The 18,950-nt window shown below is 44.7% G+C and overlaps 1 protein-coding gene across 1 annotated transcript; it reads left to right on the top strand.

Annotated features, from left to right (window-relative positions):
• Positions 1-267: 267 nt before the first annotated feature.
• Positions 268-9,992, top strand: LOC105279820 (transcription factor SOX-14). Its single transcript, XM_011339869.3, has 2 exons — positions 268-1,785; positions 7,459-9,992. Exons 1-2 carry the CDS (start codon positions 1,577-1,579, stop codon positions 8,255-8,257), a joined length of 1,008 nt encoding a protein of 335 aa, XP_011338171.2. The 5' UTR covers positions 268-1,576; the 3' UTR covers positions 8,258-9,992.
• The last annotated feature ends 8,958 nt before the right edge of the window (positions 9,993-18,950 follow it).

Here is an 18,950-nt window from a genome sequence, read left to right as displayed (position 1 = left end):
GTGGCTTTTTTATGGGCCCACCAAATTATACAAAACTTTGAGTAAAGAGTGTCCATGTGAAAAGCGAAGAAAGATTTTGATATCTGTATGAAGTATTCGGGCTGCGATCCTTACTACCTCTAAAGTCCTGCGATTACGCGCAATGTTCTCCTACTCCCCCTATCCGCCATTGTCTTCGGTAGTATCAATGGACCGGATGCCACCGGGTTGACCGCCGACGGAAGGCGGAGAGGTCAGAAAGGCGGCGGCGGCGGCGGCGGCGGCGTGATAATCCGCGCGACAAACGCACCCACACTTCACGACCATCGTTGCTTCGTGAGCCTGTGTTCGACCGGCTGGAGAACAGAAAGAGACCGAGAAAGAAACGGCGAAGATAGACTTCTCTCCACCTGTTGCGCGAACCCGCGTATCCGTTCTGGGCCGCCATGTCGACGCGCCGGCCAATCGCGGCCACCCATTGGCTGCGTGGAATGGTGGGGAACGCAACAGCGCACCCGATTGGCTCGCCACCTTATTCTTCCCCACGTCCCACGGGAGTCTAGCCGCGCCGGTAGAAGAGAACCCCGTTCTGCGGGTTCGTCCCAGATGCTACGCGCTCCGCAAAGTTCCTGAGGGATCTCGCGGTCCTGTCAGTGCACCAAAAGGACTCGTGTCCGTCAGACCAAGCACTCGTCCGAACACATCATGGGAACCCACCCCCGGAAGAGTTATTAACGAACAATTGTACCGTGACGACTGAGGCTGACGATGATCTTTTAACTGAAAGAGTGAAAATCTCTTTAATTCGGCGTAAGATTCTTCAAGAACGTATCAGGAAGCTATAGAGTCCATTGTGCAAAAACTTCAGTGATTGACAGACGAATGTATAATTTTGTTGAAGATGAATTCGACGATTAGAAGACTCTAAATTCTTTTATGGACGGAATTGGAAATTGCCGAAAGCGTTCATAATATTGTTGCGAACGTGTCGGATATTTAAAAAATGCACCGGCTTTTGAGGAAATACTTGTCAGCTGAATCATCGTCTGGGGATATTTTCAAGACTTTGCCGTCGGTTGCGACAATGGCATAAAGATTTACTTATTTCTTCGTATCAAAACTTATTAATTTTCAAGATACTTTATACCTTCACGTGGAACTATTTAGAGAACATTCAAGGAAATTTAATATCATCACAAAGCTTTAAAGAATGTTTTAATTGTCGGCTTGTCACTTTCGTGCAGTGAGTGTATACCAATTTTTGAGAAATCAAAGAATAAATATTAATTGTGATCAGCCAAATTCAATCGATGCTACACCATGAAAATGCTCAATTATTTACGAAAAAAACATCCCAGAACATATTGTATTTGAGGAAAAGCTTAATCAGCAAGATCCTAAAAGTCTTCGATAATTGATATTGAAGTATCATTAACTGAAGATGTTCTAAACATTACGAAGAAAGACAACAGGATGCAACCTGCCGAAAGCTACCTCATCTACGTAAGATAGGAGTGATCTCTGAATTTATTAAAAATGTCGTGTTTTTGCAAAAAGAACAATTAGATTCATCAGCCAGACCAGAAGAGAGTGATTCATGGAGATGTCGTCTAAGACCTTGCATAACGAACACATCAAGCGACCGATGAACGCCTTTATGGTGTGGTCGCGTGGTCAACGTCGCAAAATGGCACAGGAAAATCCAAAGATGCACAACTCGGAGATCTCGAAGAGGCTTGGCGCCGAGTGGAAGCTGCTAAGCGAGAGCGAAAAGCGTCCTTTCATTGACGAAGCAAAAAGATTAAGGTGAGCCCGTGAAACGAATAGATATACAGATACACAGATACAAAACAGAATTTTTTAATTTGAACGCAGTGAAGGAATTTGTATAATAATTGTGAGTTAAGTAATTGATGTAATTATCGTGATTAACTTCTTTATTTCCGGAAATCAGACTGATTTTATAATATATACACAGACACACATATATCTCTTAATAAATTTTTGTAAGCATTGAAATCTTTTTTTCCAAATAGATTTTTGTTTTTTTATGAGTACTTAATTGTTTCTTATATCACATGTCATTTTTCAGAATTTTTTATGTTCAAACTTTGTGAATTATTTTAAAATAAATTTGTTTTTCTTTAATTCTATAGTAACCTTTTCTTAGAAACAGTTGCATATATACATTTAATAATACATTAAGAGAACTAATTAGTGAATATGATAAGGAAATATTTAAAGAAATAACTTGAATTCTGTTACTAAAAGATCTCTACTTAAATTTATTTATAATACAATTTTTTTCCAAGAATATTACATATTTCATATTACATTTATTATGTATTAATTCATGTATAATGTAGAACTTTCTTTATAAATAATTTTTCCTTTTTCTAGCAGACTTTTACATTTTTAATCATATATTTAGTAAACGTACATCCTCTTATAAAATGTATAAACTTTGAGACATATAAAATATATATCAAATATATTACATACATTGCATTAATACAAATCATTAGTCTCTACCAAGACACTTAAAAAATACAAAGCAAAAAAATACGTCAATGCTTCACATTCTTATCAATTAGCCAGAGGTTTCTTCTTGAAGGCACTAATTGCTCTTCGGTCGCAAGTACTTCAGCGAGAAATGATTGCGTTGATCGGTGGGGGTCCGTATCAGCAAGACCGTAGGGAACGAAAACGGCGGGAAAGCGTGTGCCACGCGATCGTCTCGTACTTCATAATACGGTACATTGTTGCCGAGAAGCTTAGGGGCGTGCTGCGTTAAGCCCTGAAATAGGGTGAGACGGGGCCAGTATTTATAGGGCGGGGGAGAGACGAGCCTCTTTATTACCGACCCTGAATATTTAATCATTGTTATGAGTTTATTTAGCTCGCCGGAGCGACCGCGCCGATTTTTCGTGCTCGGAGCATCCTTAAAAGGGCCCCCTTTAAAAAGTGGTCCCGCAATCTTGCGCGAGTGCCTTCCTGCCTTCCTTCCTCCAGCGTCCTCCAGTAACGTCTTGTAATTCTGTAAACCTTATTTGGGCAGCATTTTGCAATCTCGCGAACGCAATCTCGCCGGGTACCTCGGATGGGGTATTAATTTTACGATAATAATCAGCGCGCGTAATGATCGTTTTAATAGAACTTGAAGAGGTTTCTTGACATTATGTGAAATATTGTCCACACTTTAGTCGATTAACTTCCCAGATTGCGAGAAATATTATTGCAAATCTGATAATGATTATATTTACTGTTAAAGTGACTTATTCTGTTTGGTCTTTGGATTAATTAATTGTGCACCTCATTTTCTGAACAGAAGATTAATATTTACAAAATGCATTAAACTGTATATCAATCCTTTTTTAAGCGGCAAATTAATAATTATATAGATTAACTAATTGAAAATCACTTCGTATTACGTTTCATGCATATTGCTGCTTTAATTGTTTCACTATCGATCTAATCAACATTTAAAGTAACTTTGTATTAAACACTGTATATACAAGTTGCTTTTCATTGGAAGGATTAATTACGCGATAAAATCTTAGTAACAAATCGATATTTGACATAAAAATCGGAGTTAAAGAAGCACGAAAGGAATAGGTTGGCGCACAAGGTGCGTGCAGATTAAATTTGAGAAGCAATCCCTCCCTCTCTCTCTTTCTTGCGCTTTTCGATCTCGTCTTGGGGAACAAGATTTAAACTGATTCCACGCTCTAACCTCGTGCCCGCGTTGCAAAATATCCCGACCTCGATTTACATTCCACCCCGACGGGGAAAAAAGAAGGAAATGGAAGAAAGAGAGGGAGACGGACGGATGTTCCGCGATGCACACCGCTGAGATTTTTGGTGAAGCCACGAACTTACGTCGTTTTACTTGTACTTGTACCTGTACGGAGATCAATTCTCGTCGCAGTCATATGCTAATATAATCCACTGGATTGACGTAATCATATATCAAACGGCAATTAATTTCAATGATGTCACACCCAAACAAGTCGTTGCATCACGATCGATCCTACGAAATTGATATAACGTAATGTTCAATTCGTCGCGTTCGTCAAAGAATTCTATTAATTTGTCTCACAATAGATGTGATCTCTCGTACGTGATATAATGTTATTATCTAAATTATTTTATATATGGCACACATTAAATACAACTATTAAATTTTTCCATCCGCATCCGCGTGTTCCACGTCACTTGCTAACGATACAAAAGCGCAAACAAAGGGCCATATTTTTCCATCGAAAATTTCCAGAAAAAGAAGAAGATGAGAAGGGCCGGTTTGGCAGAGGGCGGAGGGTGGGGTGTGGGCAATCCGAGGGAAATTTCGACGCGGACGTGTAACGGCGAATCCGCTTTTCTGGCGGATGGCAGCGACGTCGACGACGATGAGGAGGGTGGCGGCCGTAAAATAAAAGGGGGGAGGAAACGAGAGAGAAAGGAGCGCTGGTTACGAAGGAGGGGGAGAAGGGGAGAGGAGGAGAGACTCGAGTGGGCGGGGAGGAAGGGTAAAGTCGTTCTCTTGGAGCGGCATCGTCGGTAGGAGCGGGTTCCCTTGGAGCCGCGCCGTCACTGGCCCGACGTAATCTGTCCGTTCGTTCACGGCGACTCACAATGTGGCCCCCGAGATAACAAATAAAGCCCCATTGTCGCAATTGTGTGGATTTAAAAGGATTTGCCCGGCTTCTCCGCACCCCCGCCGCCGCCACCGCCGCCACTACCGTCGCCGACGCCACCACTGCCGTCCACGCTCAACGATTCCTCCCTCTCTCTCTCTCTCTATGTATATATATACACACACATATATATATACTATATATATATCGTGCCTCCCTCTTTCTTTCTCTCTCACGCCCGTTTTCCGTTATTCCTCTTTTACTTCTCGCTCTCTCGAACCTCCTCTACATACCGTTTCAACCCCCTACGTGTTCCGCAGCCTCTTCCCGATTTCTCGCTTCTCTCGTCGCGGTGAAACGGGGCTTTTTACTGCTTTGATGTTGCATATGAACGTTTCTTTTGACACCGTAGCGAAGAATGTATTAATCTGATTAAAATGTGATTGCGATTTAATTAATTAAGCAGGTTTCATAACAATTGCACGAGGTGAAAGGGAGACAGAAATTGCTCGTCAATTATAACTCCGCTGCATCCAACTGACATTTAATTTCTTCTTGAATCAAAGCTCAAATGAGAAAAACAATTTAGAATGGCGTCGAGATGGAGCCAATTATCTTTCCAATCTTTATATAAAAAATAGTATCTTGAATGATGTCTCAGACAATGTATATAAGTGCAAAAGAGGGAAGCTCCGTCGCTGGCTAACGAGATTCTCGCGAAATAAACTTCCGTAATGAAACGCGATTAAGCGTCGAAGTCCGTCTCTCCGCGAATAACGCGGCCGTGCTTCCGGGGGTTGCACAGCGCCGAGACCACAATCGTAACTAATTGTTATTGTTCCTTGTAGCGACGCGGCGAGAGAGTGCACGTAGCTTATGTCGTCGGTGGATGATATAGCAGGTTGTTTATCGGGCGCTAGTGGTGGGCGGCGACAGGGGGTTGCTCGTGCGCGGAGGTATGGAATTGTAAAGATTACGGTCGATGTTTATGCATTTATGCTGAGTTATTGTCGGCGGGGCTTTACCGATGTTTATGCTGATTTACGCTTTGTGCTATCTGCCGGGACACATTGTCCCCGAAATTATTATTCCGCGGTCGCGGCAGCGCTCCGACGTCCGCGCGCGCCCCCCATTTCCCGCCAGCGAACGTCCCCCTGAAATTTCGAATTTCGTACGCGCCTCGGAAAATTCTCTATCCGTGCCACCCGTAAATTGGACAATAAGCGTACAGATCCCAGAAGAACTTTATATAATTATCTTGTTATTCTACTATCGCGGTAGAATGACTGAAAATGTCTGAAAACTTGACACGTAACAGAAATTAATTCTCTAAATGATATTTCTACGTGTATAACAGTAATTAAAAATTATTGCTATTTAAAGAACGTGCGGGGGTAGTTTATCATCGCGATTCGGAATTAGTAAAAATAATCAAAATAGTAAAAATAGTGATAATACGACTTCGTTCTCGCGAAATATATTACACCGGCGCGAGGTAAACGGCACCACGTTATCATCCCCCTTTCTCCGACTGCATTGTCCTGATGGTTTTTGGCGAAACTCTTCGCGACGCCCGTCGTTACGAAAAAGCGCGCTGCCTACGTATCTCCAATCCTCCTCTCTCCCTCTTTCTCTTTTTTTATCTCCACGAGGTGAGGCATAAATAAGCACTGCGTTTGTGCGCCTCTTGGGTACATAATGGAGTATTATGTGTCGGAGATACCGTTGCTCCACCACCTCTCCCCTTACCGTCGCGCGAAGGGGGGTGTGTGTACAAGATACTTACCGCAAATACCTATGGTGCCCCGTATCGTGTCCCGGGATGGCGATAATACGTCCCATTGTATGTGGGACGACGAGAGCACAGTTTACAAAAATTGTGGAGAGGCGTTTACGTACGCGATAATCGATAGTCGCGGTGCAACGTAAACGCGATAAAAGAGAAAGACACAGGCCCGTACCGTGTTTCGCGAGTCAGCATGAATGTACGCGGTGTCTCGGAAGAAACTCGTTACGATCAGCTCTGCTTTTCGAATATTCGTAATCCGTGCGGAATTTTGCAATTTTGAAATAAAATTCGCTTTTCGATTGCATCGACGTTAAGGACATTAGAGGATTAGCAGATTCGGTGCTTGATAGGCTTTGTCGACTGCGATTCTTGAACTATTGTTCATAAATATACTGGTTATTAAAATCTAATCTCGGTAAATAGTTAATAGTAAAGACCTCACTGCGGGCCTTTTCGACTCTTGCCATCACGGGATGGTCCCGGGATTATGTTGTAGACTCATCGTACGGACTGAACTACCGCGTTCCCAGTTGCGAAACTATTCAATTAAGCCGACCCCCTCGAAAACGCGCGAGGAACCCTTCCCGGTTGTCCCTTCCCCTTTACTCTACTGACATATAATGATGTCGGATTCAGCGGTGTATTTACGGTAACGACGAGCCTCGACGAATCCGTGCCGAGCGAGAAAATTGAGCGGGATAAAACTAAAGAGAGAAATTATCGATCATTGTAAGAATCAAGAGAAACTTCTTCTTTTTTTATGCATATGATTTCTTCAGAAATGTTTTCTTCATTTTTGCAACTCAATATGCAATCTGCAAATCACTTATGGAAAATATATTTGTTAATGTTGTTAATTATTGCTGTGATTTGTGACGATTGATCAATGTGCGACATTACACATCAACACACAGCAACAATCATGTTAACAACATATAATACAACAGCGGCATCACAATGACAAACACAATATGAGAAAAGAAAGCGATAAAAGAGACTCTCATTCATGTTGCGTGAATCGTGATGTGATGTTACAAATTACTGTCCACCTTTCAGAGCTCTTCACATGAAAGAGCACCCCGACTACAAGTACCGGCCGCGCCGGAAGCCAAAGTCCCTGGTGAAGAAGGAGAACAAGTTTGGCTTCTCGATATCGCCGCTGATATCGGCCGGCGACAGTCTGACCAATCTACCACGTGGTCTTCTGCCGCCACTGGTGCCTCCTGCACACCATCCGTTGATATCGCACGAGGACCTGAAGATTCCACGTTTTTTCCCGCCATTTCCCTATCCACTCTATCCGCTGCAACACAAGCTGGGCGATGATTTCAACGGCGGCAAACTCGCCGCCGATCTAGCTCTGCAGGCCCTGTACGGCGGTGGGGCTTTTTATCCGAGTCATCAAACAATATCCTGGCCGGCAGGTCTGTCGACAGCCGCCTGCTTGCAGCCCAATTGCAGCTGTCCAAGTCCGCCCAAAGAGCCCAAGAGGCCGTTTCCACCATCCAAGATGGATGATCCACCTTTTCCGAGCCCGGCCAGAGCTGATGACGACGCCATCATCGCAGAACGGGAAGAGTCTCGATATCGGAAGCTCGAGGAAGACTTTTCCGCCGGTTTGGACAGGCATCATCATCATCATCATCAGGAAGATCGTTCCCAGGATCGCTTCTCCTCGTCCTCGTCTTCCTCGCCACCCACAGAACAATCAGAGAAACCTGCAGTGTCAACAACGACGACGACGACCTCATCCTCATCATCCTCAAGCAGCAGGATCGACAGCGCTTTCTCCGTTCAGAGCCTCACATCAAGTTCGTCAAGCAGCTCAGGCTCGCAACGTGGACCTGTCATATGAAGACCGCTTCCGGTTCTCCCGGATCTGAACTTCCGGGGGAGCCTGGTGCCGGCCGCGTGGCCAGCCGCTGATTGGTGGAGGGTCGCTCCAATGCTCTCGCCGATTCCGCAAACAACGGTGACGAATCTGAGCACCGGTGTTCTCAAAGAAGACATCGTCCACTTCCAGGATGAACAACAGAGGAACTCGACAGTCATGTCGAGATCGCCGCGGAGCAGCGTGCACGTCGCTAATGTACAGTGATCCAATCGCGACTACCGGCGAAATCCGTGAGACTCACTCGAATGAATATTTCGACGGCTCATATCCGGAAGCGAACTAGTGCGGTCTCATAATCCGGAAGGATCGAAGTCCCGCTGAACGTGAAATGCTCGTTCCTCTAACGAGGACTGGAACAGTTATCCTGTTCAGACATCCTTCGTGTAACGCGATCGGCAACTAGTGAAAATAATAATTGAAGTGCTTCCCCGAGAAACATTGCTCGACGAATAGGCCGCATCGGGAAATAACTTTGCGACTGGCGGAACTGTGCTGGCGAACATAGAGACGGGGAATCGATACTTCGCTGCGGCCCCGAAATCCCACAAAGGGCGGCGCAAAGGGTCCTCCCGACCGGATCGTGCACGCGAAGCTGGATGCTAGAAGAGTCCAATTTTGATGAGATAACCAACCCTCTCGCATGCCACATATTACGGGGGCGGGCGGGTGCAGGCGCGGGCGCGAGCGCGCCGGGGATGGACACGGTGGGGAAGAAAAAAGAGCTCTTCCAGCGGAGGCAAATCTCTTCTTTGGGACGCGGCCGTGCGAAATAAGCCAAACGTTCTGAATGCTAACGTGGAGGCGCGTACCCCCGAGAGCGACGCGATATTCGTTGTACCTTGCGCGGCGCCGCGCCGGCTTTCGCGACGAAAGCATCGATACGAAGCGGAATGGAAGACGCGTGGCTGACTGACTGACTGACTGACTGGCTGGCTGGCGACGAGCACCTTTTTCTGAACGTTACAGGAAAGCCATTTTCGTAGGTTTCCTATCTTTCGCATTTCTCATTAAGGACGCATTTCGTCAACGTTGAATTGGAAACCCGAGTTGCGAAACATTCGATTCGAGTCTCATTTCTCTCGTCATACCGCGAAGCGTTGTACCGAGCATGGTTCCTCCTTTCTTTTTATTGATAATCTTGACTTAATTTGGTTTACTGAGATTGGCGCATAGTTTCAGGCAAAGCTCTGTTTCATGCGACCTCGTTTTGTTGCGCGTAACGATTATTGTTGACTGTTAAGACGAGTCGTAATATTATCACGTTTATCGAGGGAAATCCGATTTCTCCTTCTTGTAGAAATTTCCGCTCTAAGTATCCCTAACGACCGTAGCGAACACTGATGCGAGTTCATTAGCGTGTACCCTAACGGGAGTAAGACACATGTAAAGGTAAAGCATATCTAACGCATAGACGTATCCTCTCTCTTTCCTCTTCATATTTCTTTCTCTTTCTCTTACACATATTTCCACAGATACGAACACGAACACGGAGACACACACACACACACACACACACACATATACAATTACACAATTCACATCACGGACATAGTGACGCTTCGATTAACTCAATTAAGCCGGGATAAGGATAACGCAGATGCACCACGTTTATCCTCGCCTTGATGATTACTATTGTTAATTACTGCTGTAACATAACGCAACGTTTGTAAATAAATCTCGATCCGAATTAAAAAAAGCAACCGTATCATTCTTCCATTTCCTCACATTGTGCAAGTGCGTACGATTATTTAATGATAGAAAATTAATGTGAATTTTTTAAATATTATTCTTATGTATTAGCGTCCACGTATCCAAGAAATCAAATATTAACACGCAAGCTAATAGTCTCAGCTTATCACAAGATTGATATCACGCGAGTAAATACGAGTTACTCTTGCACGCTTGCGCTTTGCACGAGTTTCCGAGAAAAGCTGCGAAATTAATCGGCGGGGTTGACGGCGAAGAAAATCTCGAGGGCAAGGTGAAGTTCTCTCCGTGCCTTCTCCCGTCCCGCCGCCGAGCCCACGGTACGTCGTGTTTTATTTCTGATAGCAACGCCTCCGTCGCCGCCACGGGGACATTATCGCCACCGCGAAGGACCCTTTCTTCCCCCATAAAGGCAATCATGCTTTCTCCGCGTTAAGATAACGGCGAGAATGGCGGCCGGGAGACGTTTCCATCGTGGAGGCACGTTCTCTACCTCTCCCTTTGAAAACCGATGGAATTTTTGCCGCAATTCGCGATCGATTTGCGTAAGCACCAAAAGTTACAAAAAGTAATCGAGGAAATCAGTAGATTTACAGTAGAAAAATGTGTAATAAATTTGTAATGCTTTCGGTCTTTATCGAAACAGGTCAAAGGTCACAAGTATTATTCCTGAATGCGTATCTATTCAGTCCCATCCAGAAGTATCATTTGCGAGCGGCGAGTTTCCATACGCTTTCGCGAGCAAATCCTGGATTGCCCGAAGACGACGACGACGACGACGATGATGGCGGTGGTAAGTTTTACGAGTGGCAGACACAGAGCGTGAAAAGAGGACAGGGAGAGCAGCAACTACCCTCTGACCAGGGAGAAGTCTGCGTGCCTCTCCATTAGTATGCGCGGAAGTGTGCCGCGCTCGATTGTGGCGGGTATTGTCACCGAAGAATGTCCTCGTTGCGCAGAGCTCCACGGCTCCGGACGGCTGCCGTAAGGAGGCGAAGGCGAATTCGAGTGAAATGTAATCACTCACCGAGAGCGTCGAGAGAAATTCCAACCATAGCTCATTCATAGGACGCACGGAGAAAAGGCCGACATGGGACACAACTAATAGCCGCGCGCTACGTGTCGCTAGACCTGGAGAGTATCTTAAACCCAATTACTCGGTGAATTCAGAACCAAGAAAATCCTCACTTCCGTTTTACCGTTAGCTCGCGTCTTCAGTTGGATTCCGTCGTCAGCGTCGCGCGGATACCATCACTCGAGGTTCGCGAGAGACCTCGTCATTTACCGAGATTAGTTTCTGAAAGACAATCCGATCATTTTCACTAATCCATCTCAGACTGCGACTCAAGTTTAAGGCACATGATTGATAATGTTAAGCCATGGTATCAGGAATCTTATCGAAGCTAAGACAGCGTAAAGTTTGACTCACTGTTTGCCGAAAGCGAACATAATCCATTAATCTATTCCAATACAACCAGTCTGTGATAAGAACTTAAAATGTGATCTCCAGGATTATTGGACTAAAGTATCCAAATTTTACCTACAAACCAATTTTGACAAACCAATTTTTGATTGAAGATTAAAGTACCAATTTTATCCAAAAGACAAACTATCCAAATCGATGTTTATTTATTTTTAAATTAGGTCGAAATATTTATTAACTTTGCTTAATACAATTTAAACTGCGGTTCATATTTAAAGGATGATCTTTACGATATTCAACAACTGGTGCCGAGGGGCTATACCGCAGTCAAGATACAGGACGAAATCTGATTTGCCATTTAGCGAAATTAGCCTGAAACAGAGGATCTCTTTGGGATTCCCACGTCTCATCGAGAGGGAAGGGCGGACGTTTTAATTGCATCGCACGGACGAGTGAGTGAGCGAGTGAGTGCGCGCGCGCGCGATATCAGCCGCGCTTTTATGCGCGACGGAGAGAGGAGGCGCGATCGTTTGATTGCGGAAAATGACGGGCGGCGGTGGGCGCGAGTGGAAGTTTTGAGTGGGCGTCGGTCCCGGCAGACAATGAGGCATTCAGGCACGGCATTGTGCTGGCCGACAACTGTGTTACCCTAGACAAACCCGAAATCACCGGCGCTATCGCCGCTCCAGATCCGATTATGCGAATAATAAAAAGCGTGATGACAGAGAAAAAGAAAAAGAGAGCGAGAGAGAGAGAGAGAAAGGGATAGGAAGAGAGGGTGGAGAACGAGAGATAGGGGTGGACGCGCTAAAGGTTAATAATAGCCGCGCCGCGTGGCTCCTTTATCTTACAACGAGCGTTGCTCGTATCATATCTCGTGTGCACTCTTTACACTTTGTATCCCGAGATACACGCGAAAAATTTTATAACGCAAATGCTCAATTGAGTTTCTCTCCGTGCGATGACGGAAGTCTAATAACGGAAGCATCGAAAGTTGACAATAGGAAAACTTATTGGTTGCCAGCTTCCTATTTTTTTTCTCGATGTTAAATACTTCAATAAGCAAACGTCGCAAATAATAGTCTTGGGCAATTACATCTTTATTAAAGGGAAGTTTACGCGAAATCGAGCGCGGAATCGGATATTGTTCGTTTTCCCTATGCTCTATTCGCGAAGGATTAGCGTTTTTGAGGTGGCAGGTGCTCCCCATTACGTACGCTGTACTTACCGTTGTCCCGTCACGGGAACAGCCACGAGCAATGCGTAATTATGCATTAGGAGGGGGATCGTCAAGTCCGGCCGAAGTTGGCGAACTTGGTTAATTAGGAACGGCAGTCAGACGCTGCCTGCCATTGTCCGGTGCTGTTGACTTCCGGCCTTCACGCCCGTCTGTCTCACCTCTCTGCACCCCATGCTCTTCGTCCCGTCCCTCTCCGCCTCTTCCGCCCCTCCTGGAGAGGGACCGAGGGCTGATTGTTTCATTGTTTCCGACCCCACTGTCAAATGCCACCGGCCTGAATGGGGTTATTGTTGTTTCAGGCCGCGGCGCAGACAATTCTCGGGGTTTTCAGGGTGCGTCGAGGCCGACATCTGAAGCGCGACTTTCACCACCGTCCCTTCTGCTCCCGCCGCCCTCCACATGCGATATTTTCATTATAGGGACGATATGTACACTTATTATTTTTCATAGTTTTCTTGGGACGGAGGGATGAAAGATGACACCGCGTGAGAATATCCCGCAGCATCTGGAGATGTCCTTTCGATCCTAATTTCTATCATTCTTGCAAAAAATATAGATGTTGACATAATGGATCAATTATTTCAGTTGTTCCCTCTTGATCAAAATTTACTCGAATGAGCAAATATTTAATTTAATCCTCAAGGAACAAAATTATTTAACTGCAAGAAATATTAAATACTTCCTATTGTAAACTTTTCAAGAACCAACTATACATTTCATGAAGAGAATCTCGGTAATCCTAAAATTTAATTGTGAATACTATCTAATATAATAATTATCACTCTATCTACTATTAAAACGATAGAATTCAAAATGGAAATGGAATTTTAGGACACTTCTACCGTTCTATCGTAGACAACACTTCTACCTTCCACCACCTACCATTCTATCATTCTACTATAGACAATTGGTCTACTATCTTGAAATACCAGTTCCCGAGATCCTTATGCAAGGATGAGCGAATGCATCGAGACGCGGCCAGGGTTGTTCGTTTTCACTCGGCATCGCCGAACGTCGTTGGCGTCCGATGTCGTTCCTCGAGTGCCGCTCTCACCCCGAAAAGAGAGCGAGACCGGTAAAATACTGGCCGGGGCAACATTTCACGGACGGATCGCCGTGACCGGCGCGCGATACGATCGTCGCATTTCCCGTGGACGCTCATATATAAGGCGAACTTATGCCGAGCGTAAATTCCCGGGGCCGGCGCTATCTTATCGCGGCCGCGGTTTGCAAGGCACCGATAGAGACCATGCCCAGACATTATGTGAGATTGAAAAACCTGAGAAGCTTCTTTCGGTCGCTCGTCGGACTTCCGGTCAACGGGCGGCGGCAACGGTAACGCCAGCCCTCGATCTCTCGAGGGTCGAGAGATCGAGCTCGCGGATAAGTCATCCGCGAGGGAACGTCAGGAGAGAATCTCAGCAGAATCGCCATTTCGCACAGAAACGCAAAATTCTTTTTTCTCCGCGCTTTTGCGCGGTTCTCGCGTTCTGGTACAGATTCTTTTGTACTGCTACCAGGAATGCAGAATCGATAGGGAAGCTAAATCAGATTACGGCAGAAGTAAATCTACATTTTGTTGTAAGGAGACTTTAGAATCAATTCATGGATAAATACTTGTTCAAAATGCATGAAAATAGTAAAAAAAAAGAAATATTTAATCATTGATAATCTGATTCTTAAAGAATTCTTGTATTCTGAGAAAATAAATATAATAATCGTGCAGTAACAATGATGGGACCCGCGTTATTGAGTTCCAAGCTTTGAGAAGAATTCTTCAACATCTCGCAAGTCGGGATCGAATGGTTACGATGGGTCGAAGTAAAAAAAGAAAGAGCGCACCAAAGGAGATGAAGGAAAGTCGGAAAATAGGCAGAGGGGGACCAGGCGGGTGCGCGTTGGTCCATTTGCGAGACACTTCATCACGATTTAACGCCATAAAAGTCGAATAAGGTCCGAGATGCGGATGCGTGATGCTCCAACGCCTTCTCGCCCGTGGATTGGAAACAAAATGTCATAAAATATCGAAAGAGAGATAGAGAAAAGGAGAGAGATGGAGTGTGTGAGAAAGAGAGAGAGAGAGAGAGCACACCATCGCGATGCCCCTTTTCTACCGGGTGACCCGGGGACATCGGTATATGACGGCGGGAGAATGGGGGGTGAAGAAGAGCGTCCCGGTAAATACAAATAAAAATGGAAAGCCGGCCGTAATGGCCGGTGGAAAGCATGACGCATACCTATAACCGCGGCTGTTTCAAATTGATATTTCGAAAGTGCCTCCCCATACACCCCCTGCCGTACGCGCACGTATACAGCACATACAGCCGGTCTTTATCGCGATCTCGCGCTTCCGCACCGTCAAACGATACCCCCCTTCCGCACCCGCAACCTTCCTCCTCTCTTCATAGTGTTTCCCGACTTGGATACCTTCCCCTTTTCGCCTCTTATTCGATCTCTTTGGCTTCCTTCTTCCGTTCTTTCTCATGCCATCCCCCTCATGTCTTCTCGTCTTTTGCATCCTTTTCCTTCTTATTCGTGTGTGTTCCTTCTTTTTTTCTTATCACAATACTTTTTTCCTTTTTTCATTTTTATAGCAATTACCCCCTATTTATTTTTTAATTTTTATTTCTTCTAATTCTACGCCATTCAAGACACGCGTTTCGGTAAATTCTTGTGTCTTTTTCTTTTCTTTTCACTTCTTTTCCATGTTATCTTCTTACTCTTTATTCTTCTGCGTTTTTGATTAAGCACATTTTCATTTCCTTCTCTCTTCGATTATAACTTTTCTGCCATTCTTTCTTTGCATTTTAACTTCTCATTCTTTATCTTCTCCACTTTTCTCTTCCTTCCTTCTCTTCAGCACATTGACGGTCTATTCCCACCAGGTCTATGGCCTGGCCGAGCCTGGTGCGGAAAATTGATTTTATTTCCTTTCGCCGATCCTCGCCACTCTTCAGAGCTTATCGTGGCGCCTCGGGACCGGATGGGAAATTTCTTTGCCGCCTGGAAAAATTGGGCCACTGTTCTTCCACCTTTCAATGCGGAATTTCACATAAATATCAGAAACGGTCGATCCGCAATGACATCTCGAGAATGCGAAAATCTTACAATCCGAATCTTTCAAAACTCTGCACACTCAAATATCTCTCGTTCGGATTGAGCGGAAATAGTTAACCCTTTCACCCTCTACGAACAAAGTGCCTATTTTTTCAAAAAGAACTTTAATTTTATGTATCGAAGCTCGATTAAAATTGGAAAATAATAAATTTTCGAGCTGTTTTTATATAAATTATATTATGAAAACAGATATACATTATTCCCAAAGCACGTTACGTCGTTAAAGTTACACGTGTTTCATTTCTCATATCATTTTTTATATCAATTCTAATTACGCAATTATAAGAACGGAAAAGATGTAAAACAAACTTCCATTATCACGCATGATAAAAACACTGACGTGACCATTTTGCATCTTTCATTTCTCAATATTAGCTTAAAAAGTTAGTATCTCGCTATCGAGAATTCAACTTAACATCCCCTAATTGCGCCGCGCGATCTCTTACGAACCACACAAACGTTTCTTTAGCACCATGGTATTATTATCTGAAAGTTCCAGTCTTAATAATTAGTTCGCGAACAGTGCCCCGTCCAGATGACACAGAGAATTAATCTTTTTTAGATGCATGGTCGTAAGACACACCCTTCTGGCGCGCCTCTGTAACGCGTACGAGTGCTCACGTTTTTCGTGTATCATATGGTGTGTGGGTGCATTGATGTCTGCGCACGTGTAAATTATTTTTCACGTAACAACGAATCCCGATACAGGCTTAGGAATCCATGCGCCACCGGATATGCATCCAAGGTAAATATAATGCACCCCTCTCCCCCGCTCCTCGCGCCCCTGTCCTCTTCCCTATCGCTCTCACCCGTTCTCTTTCTCTCTCTCTCTCTCTCAGTTTTTCTCTGCTCTCGCCATTTTCGAGCGCGACAAAGGAAGGATTTGTCGCGAGGCGAGGCTCGACAAAACCTTACACCCACCCTCTCCGCCACCGCCGACGCCTCGCCGGGCTTTCAGAAGCGTTATAAACGCGTGCGTGCACGTGCGATTCGTCAACGATGTAACGCCGTTCCGCGGGCGCCATTGTCACGCCGCGGCGGATTTCGTGTTTCGTCGATTTTGTGTCATCGATCCGCTCGCGTCGCGCGACTCGAAAAGCGAAAAGAAAATTCGAGGGAGAATGTACCGACAGTTTAATCCCTTTACCCCTGGCCCTCTCGATCGCGAACATATTGTTCCGTTATTTACTTAATGTATGTATGTAATTTCCAACATGTAATACAAGTATTACAATAAAAATGATTTTTGATGACTTCTTTGTCATGTAATAAACGTCACTCCAGTTGCCAAACCTACTAGAATTTATAAAAAATTTTGTAAACACCCACAAGAGTTATAAAATTCTGATTTTCCCTCGTTAGATGTATACTTAATATTCAAGAGAGCAAGAGATTTGCAATAATTATTTTATTGGCGTACAGGAAATATAACAACAAAGTGAGATATAATAAATAATAGCATGCCGTTTTTGCGCTACATAAAGTACATATAATAGCAGTTTCATTATACGATTATGCGATCGCTCGATAGTCTCGACGTCATTGCTGTCATCGGGGAGCGTCGTCGGCTTAAGCTGATTCGCGGCAATTAATCTGCCTGCAAACGAGAGCATTTTCATTTTCGCTGATGCCCGCCCCCGCAAACCGGCAGAATAATAATCCATCTTAAATAACCCGCGGGCTGAAGAAGAGACGCTCTCCGGAGAGCGGCAGCACCGCCTCGCTTATACGCCAGACGAAGCTCGAAGTAATCTCGACGAAGGATTCAATTACCGGGCGCGAGAGCGAGCGAGATTTAAAAACAGAAATTATGCTCGCCGTGACTCGCATTAGCGCGCGATCTTTCAGGCATCCCTGCGCGAAAAGGGCTGTTCGTCACGCAGCTTGAAGCCCCCGCGAATTCGTTCTTGAGGATCGTCGTTGAAGTATCTCACATCGAGCAGAATCAAAATTCGACTATTTCATGATTTTTGTATCTGACATTTTTCAGTTAAAGTCTATTTTTGTCTTGTCAATTTTTGTCCACGAATGATTCTTTGTTGATGAAAATTGGTGCTTGGCTCTCCCCGGATTCTCTAGAATTATTAATTAATGTTTATTCGAGATCTTATCGAAACCCAGATCAGACACAATTAATGGCTTTCAACTATGTTAGATAGTTTGGAAAGTTAAGTGAAGAGTAATTGCACGCGCGCGCGCATGCGCTATTAAATACTTAATAATTCGCGCGACCTCGTGTGGAATCTTATGAGTTTATTTATTAAATTCCTTAGGTTGGACGCATTTTAATCTCATCTTCTCGGCTATTTGTCAGTTAATATTACTGCAAGTACCTAATCCACTTGTACTTCTTTTCTCACAATTTCCATTCTTATTCGCAAAGATAAGGAGAGAGAAAAAAATATCCGGAAACTGTGAAAACCAGTTGTTATCAAGTGGGATGATCGTGTTCAATCATTTCGGAATACACCCCGACAATTGGCGGCGCGTTACGCAATTATTTTTTCCATTCCCAGTGCGGGAATATAAAAGGGGCGCTTATCAGCGTGGAGGGGGTCGCGCAATCGGGACGTGCAAAATGCACGAGGACGAGTTCGGAGCGGTTTGAATACAAATAGAGTAGCAGGGTGGAAGTGTTCTCCGATATGGGTAGTGGTGGTGGTACGCGAAGTATAACCAGGGAGAAGTTGATATACCTTTGAAGAAGGGGACGCGCGGGACCTTTGAGGGGCTTATCCGCACGTCTGCCTCCGAATAGCACTCGCGGATCCGAATCACATCGCCGAGTCCGTGTCCTCTTAGACCGGTCGGACGTACAAACCAGGCAGGCAAATCATTTCCCGTGCGGGGAAAAAAGGGACGCGCTTAATCCGGATACCATACCGCGGGGTGGAAAGCACCCACGTCCACCCTTTCGTCCTTTCTCGAACTAATAATTCTATCGCTTCGCCGTGTCCCGTCTCTAGCGGAAGCAACATTTTGGATTCGCTTCACTCTTACCGATCGCACATTCGAGATCTGAAGCCATCGGTTCAAGCTCGGAGCTTTATATTCTTAGCTTTCTGAGAATCAAGTCAAACTCGGAATTTGAAACTTGATCTCCTATGTTCTTGTCAGAGTCACTTCGAGGCTTTAATCGTAATTTTTTTATTAACAATTAATTTCTC

The sequence above is a fragment of the Ooceraea biroi genome, chromosome 7 (assembly GCF_003672135.1).
Source record: "Ooceraea biroi isolate clonal line C1 chromosome 7, Obir_v5.4, whole genome shotgun sequence".
Classification (NCBI taxonomy): Eukaryota; Metazoa; Arthropoda; class Insecta; order Hymenoptera; family Formicidae; genus Ooceraea; species Ooceraea biroi.
The sequence above is the reverse complement of the archived record's forward strand: the minus strand, read 5'-3'. Positions and strand labels throughout refer to the sequence as shown.

What these genes read in the sequence shown, in the direction of transcription:
- LOC105279820 (XM_011339869.3), top strand. Translation starts at nt 1,577, where the DNA reads ATGGAGATGTCGTCTAAGACCTTGCATAACGAACACATCAAGCGACCG. An exon ending in GACGAAGCAAAAAGATTAAG is followed by an intron (nt 1,786 to 7,458) that starts GTGAGCCCGTGA and finishes TCCACCTTTCAG; the next exon opens with AGCTCTTCACATGAAAGAGC.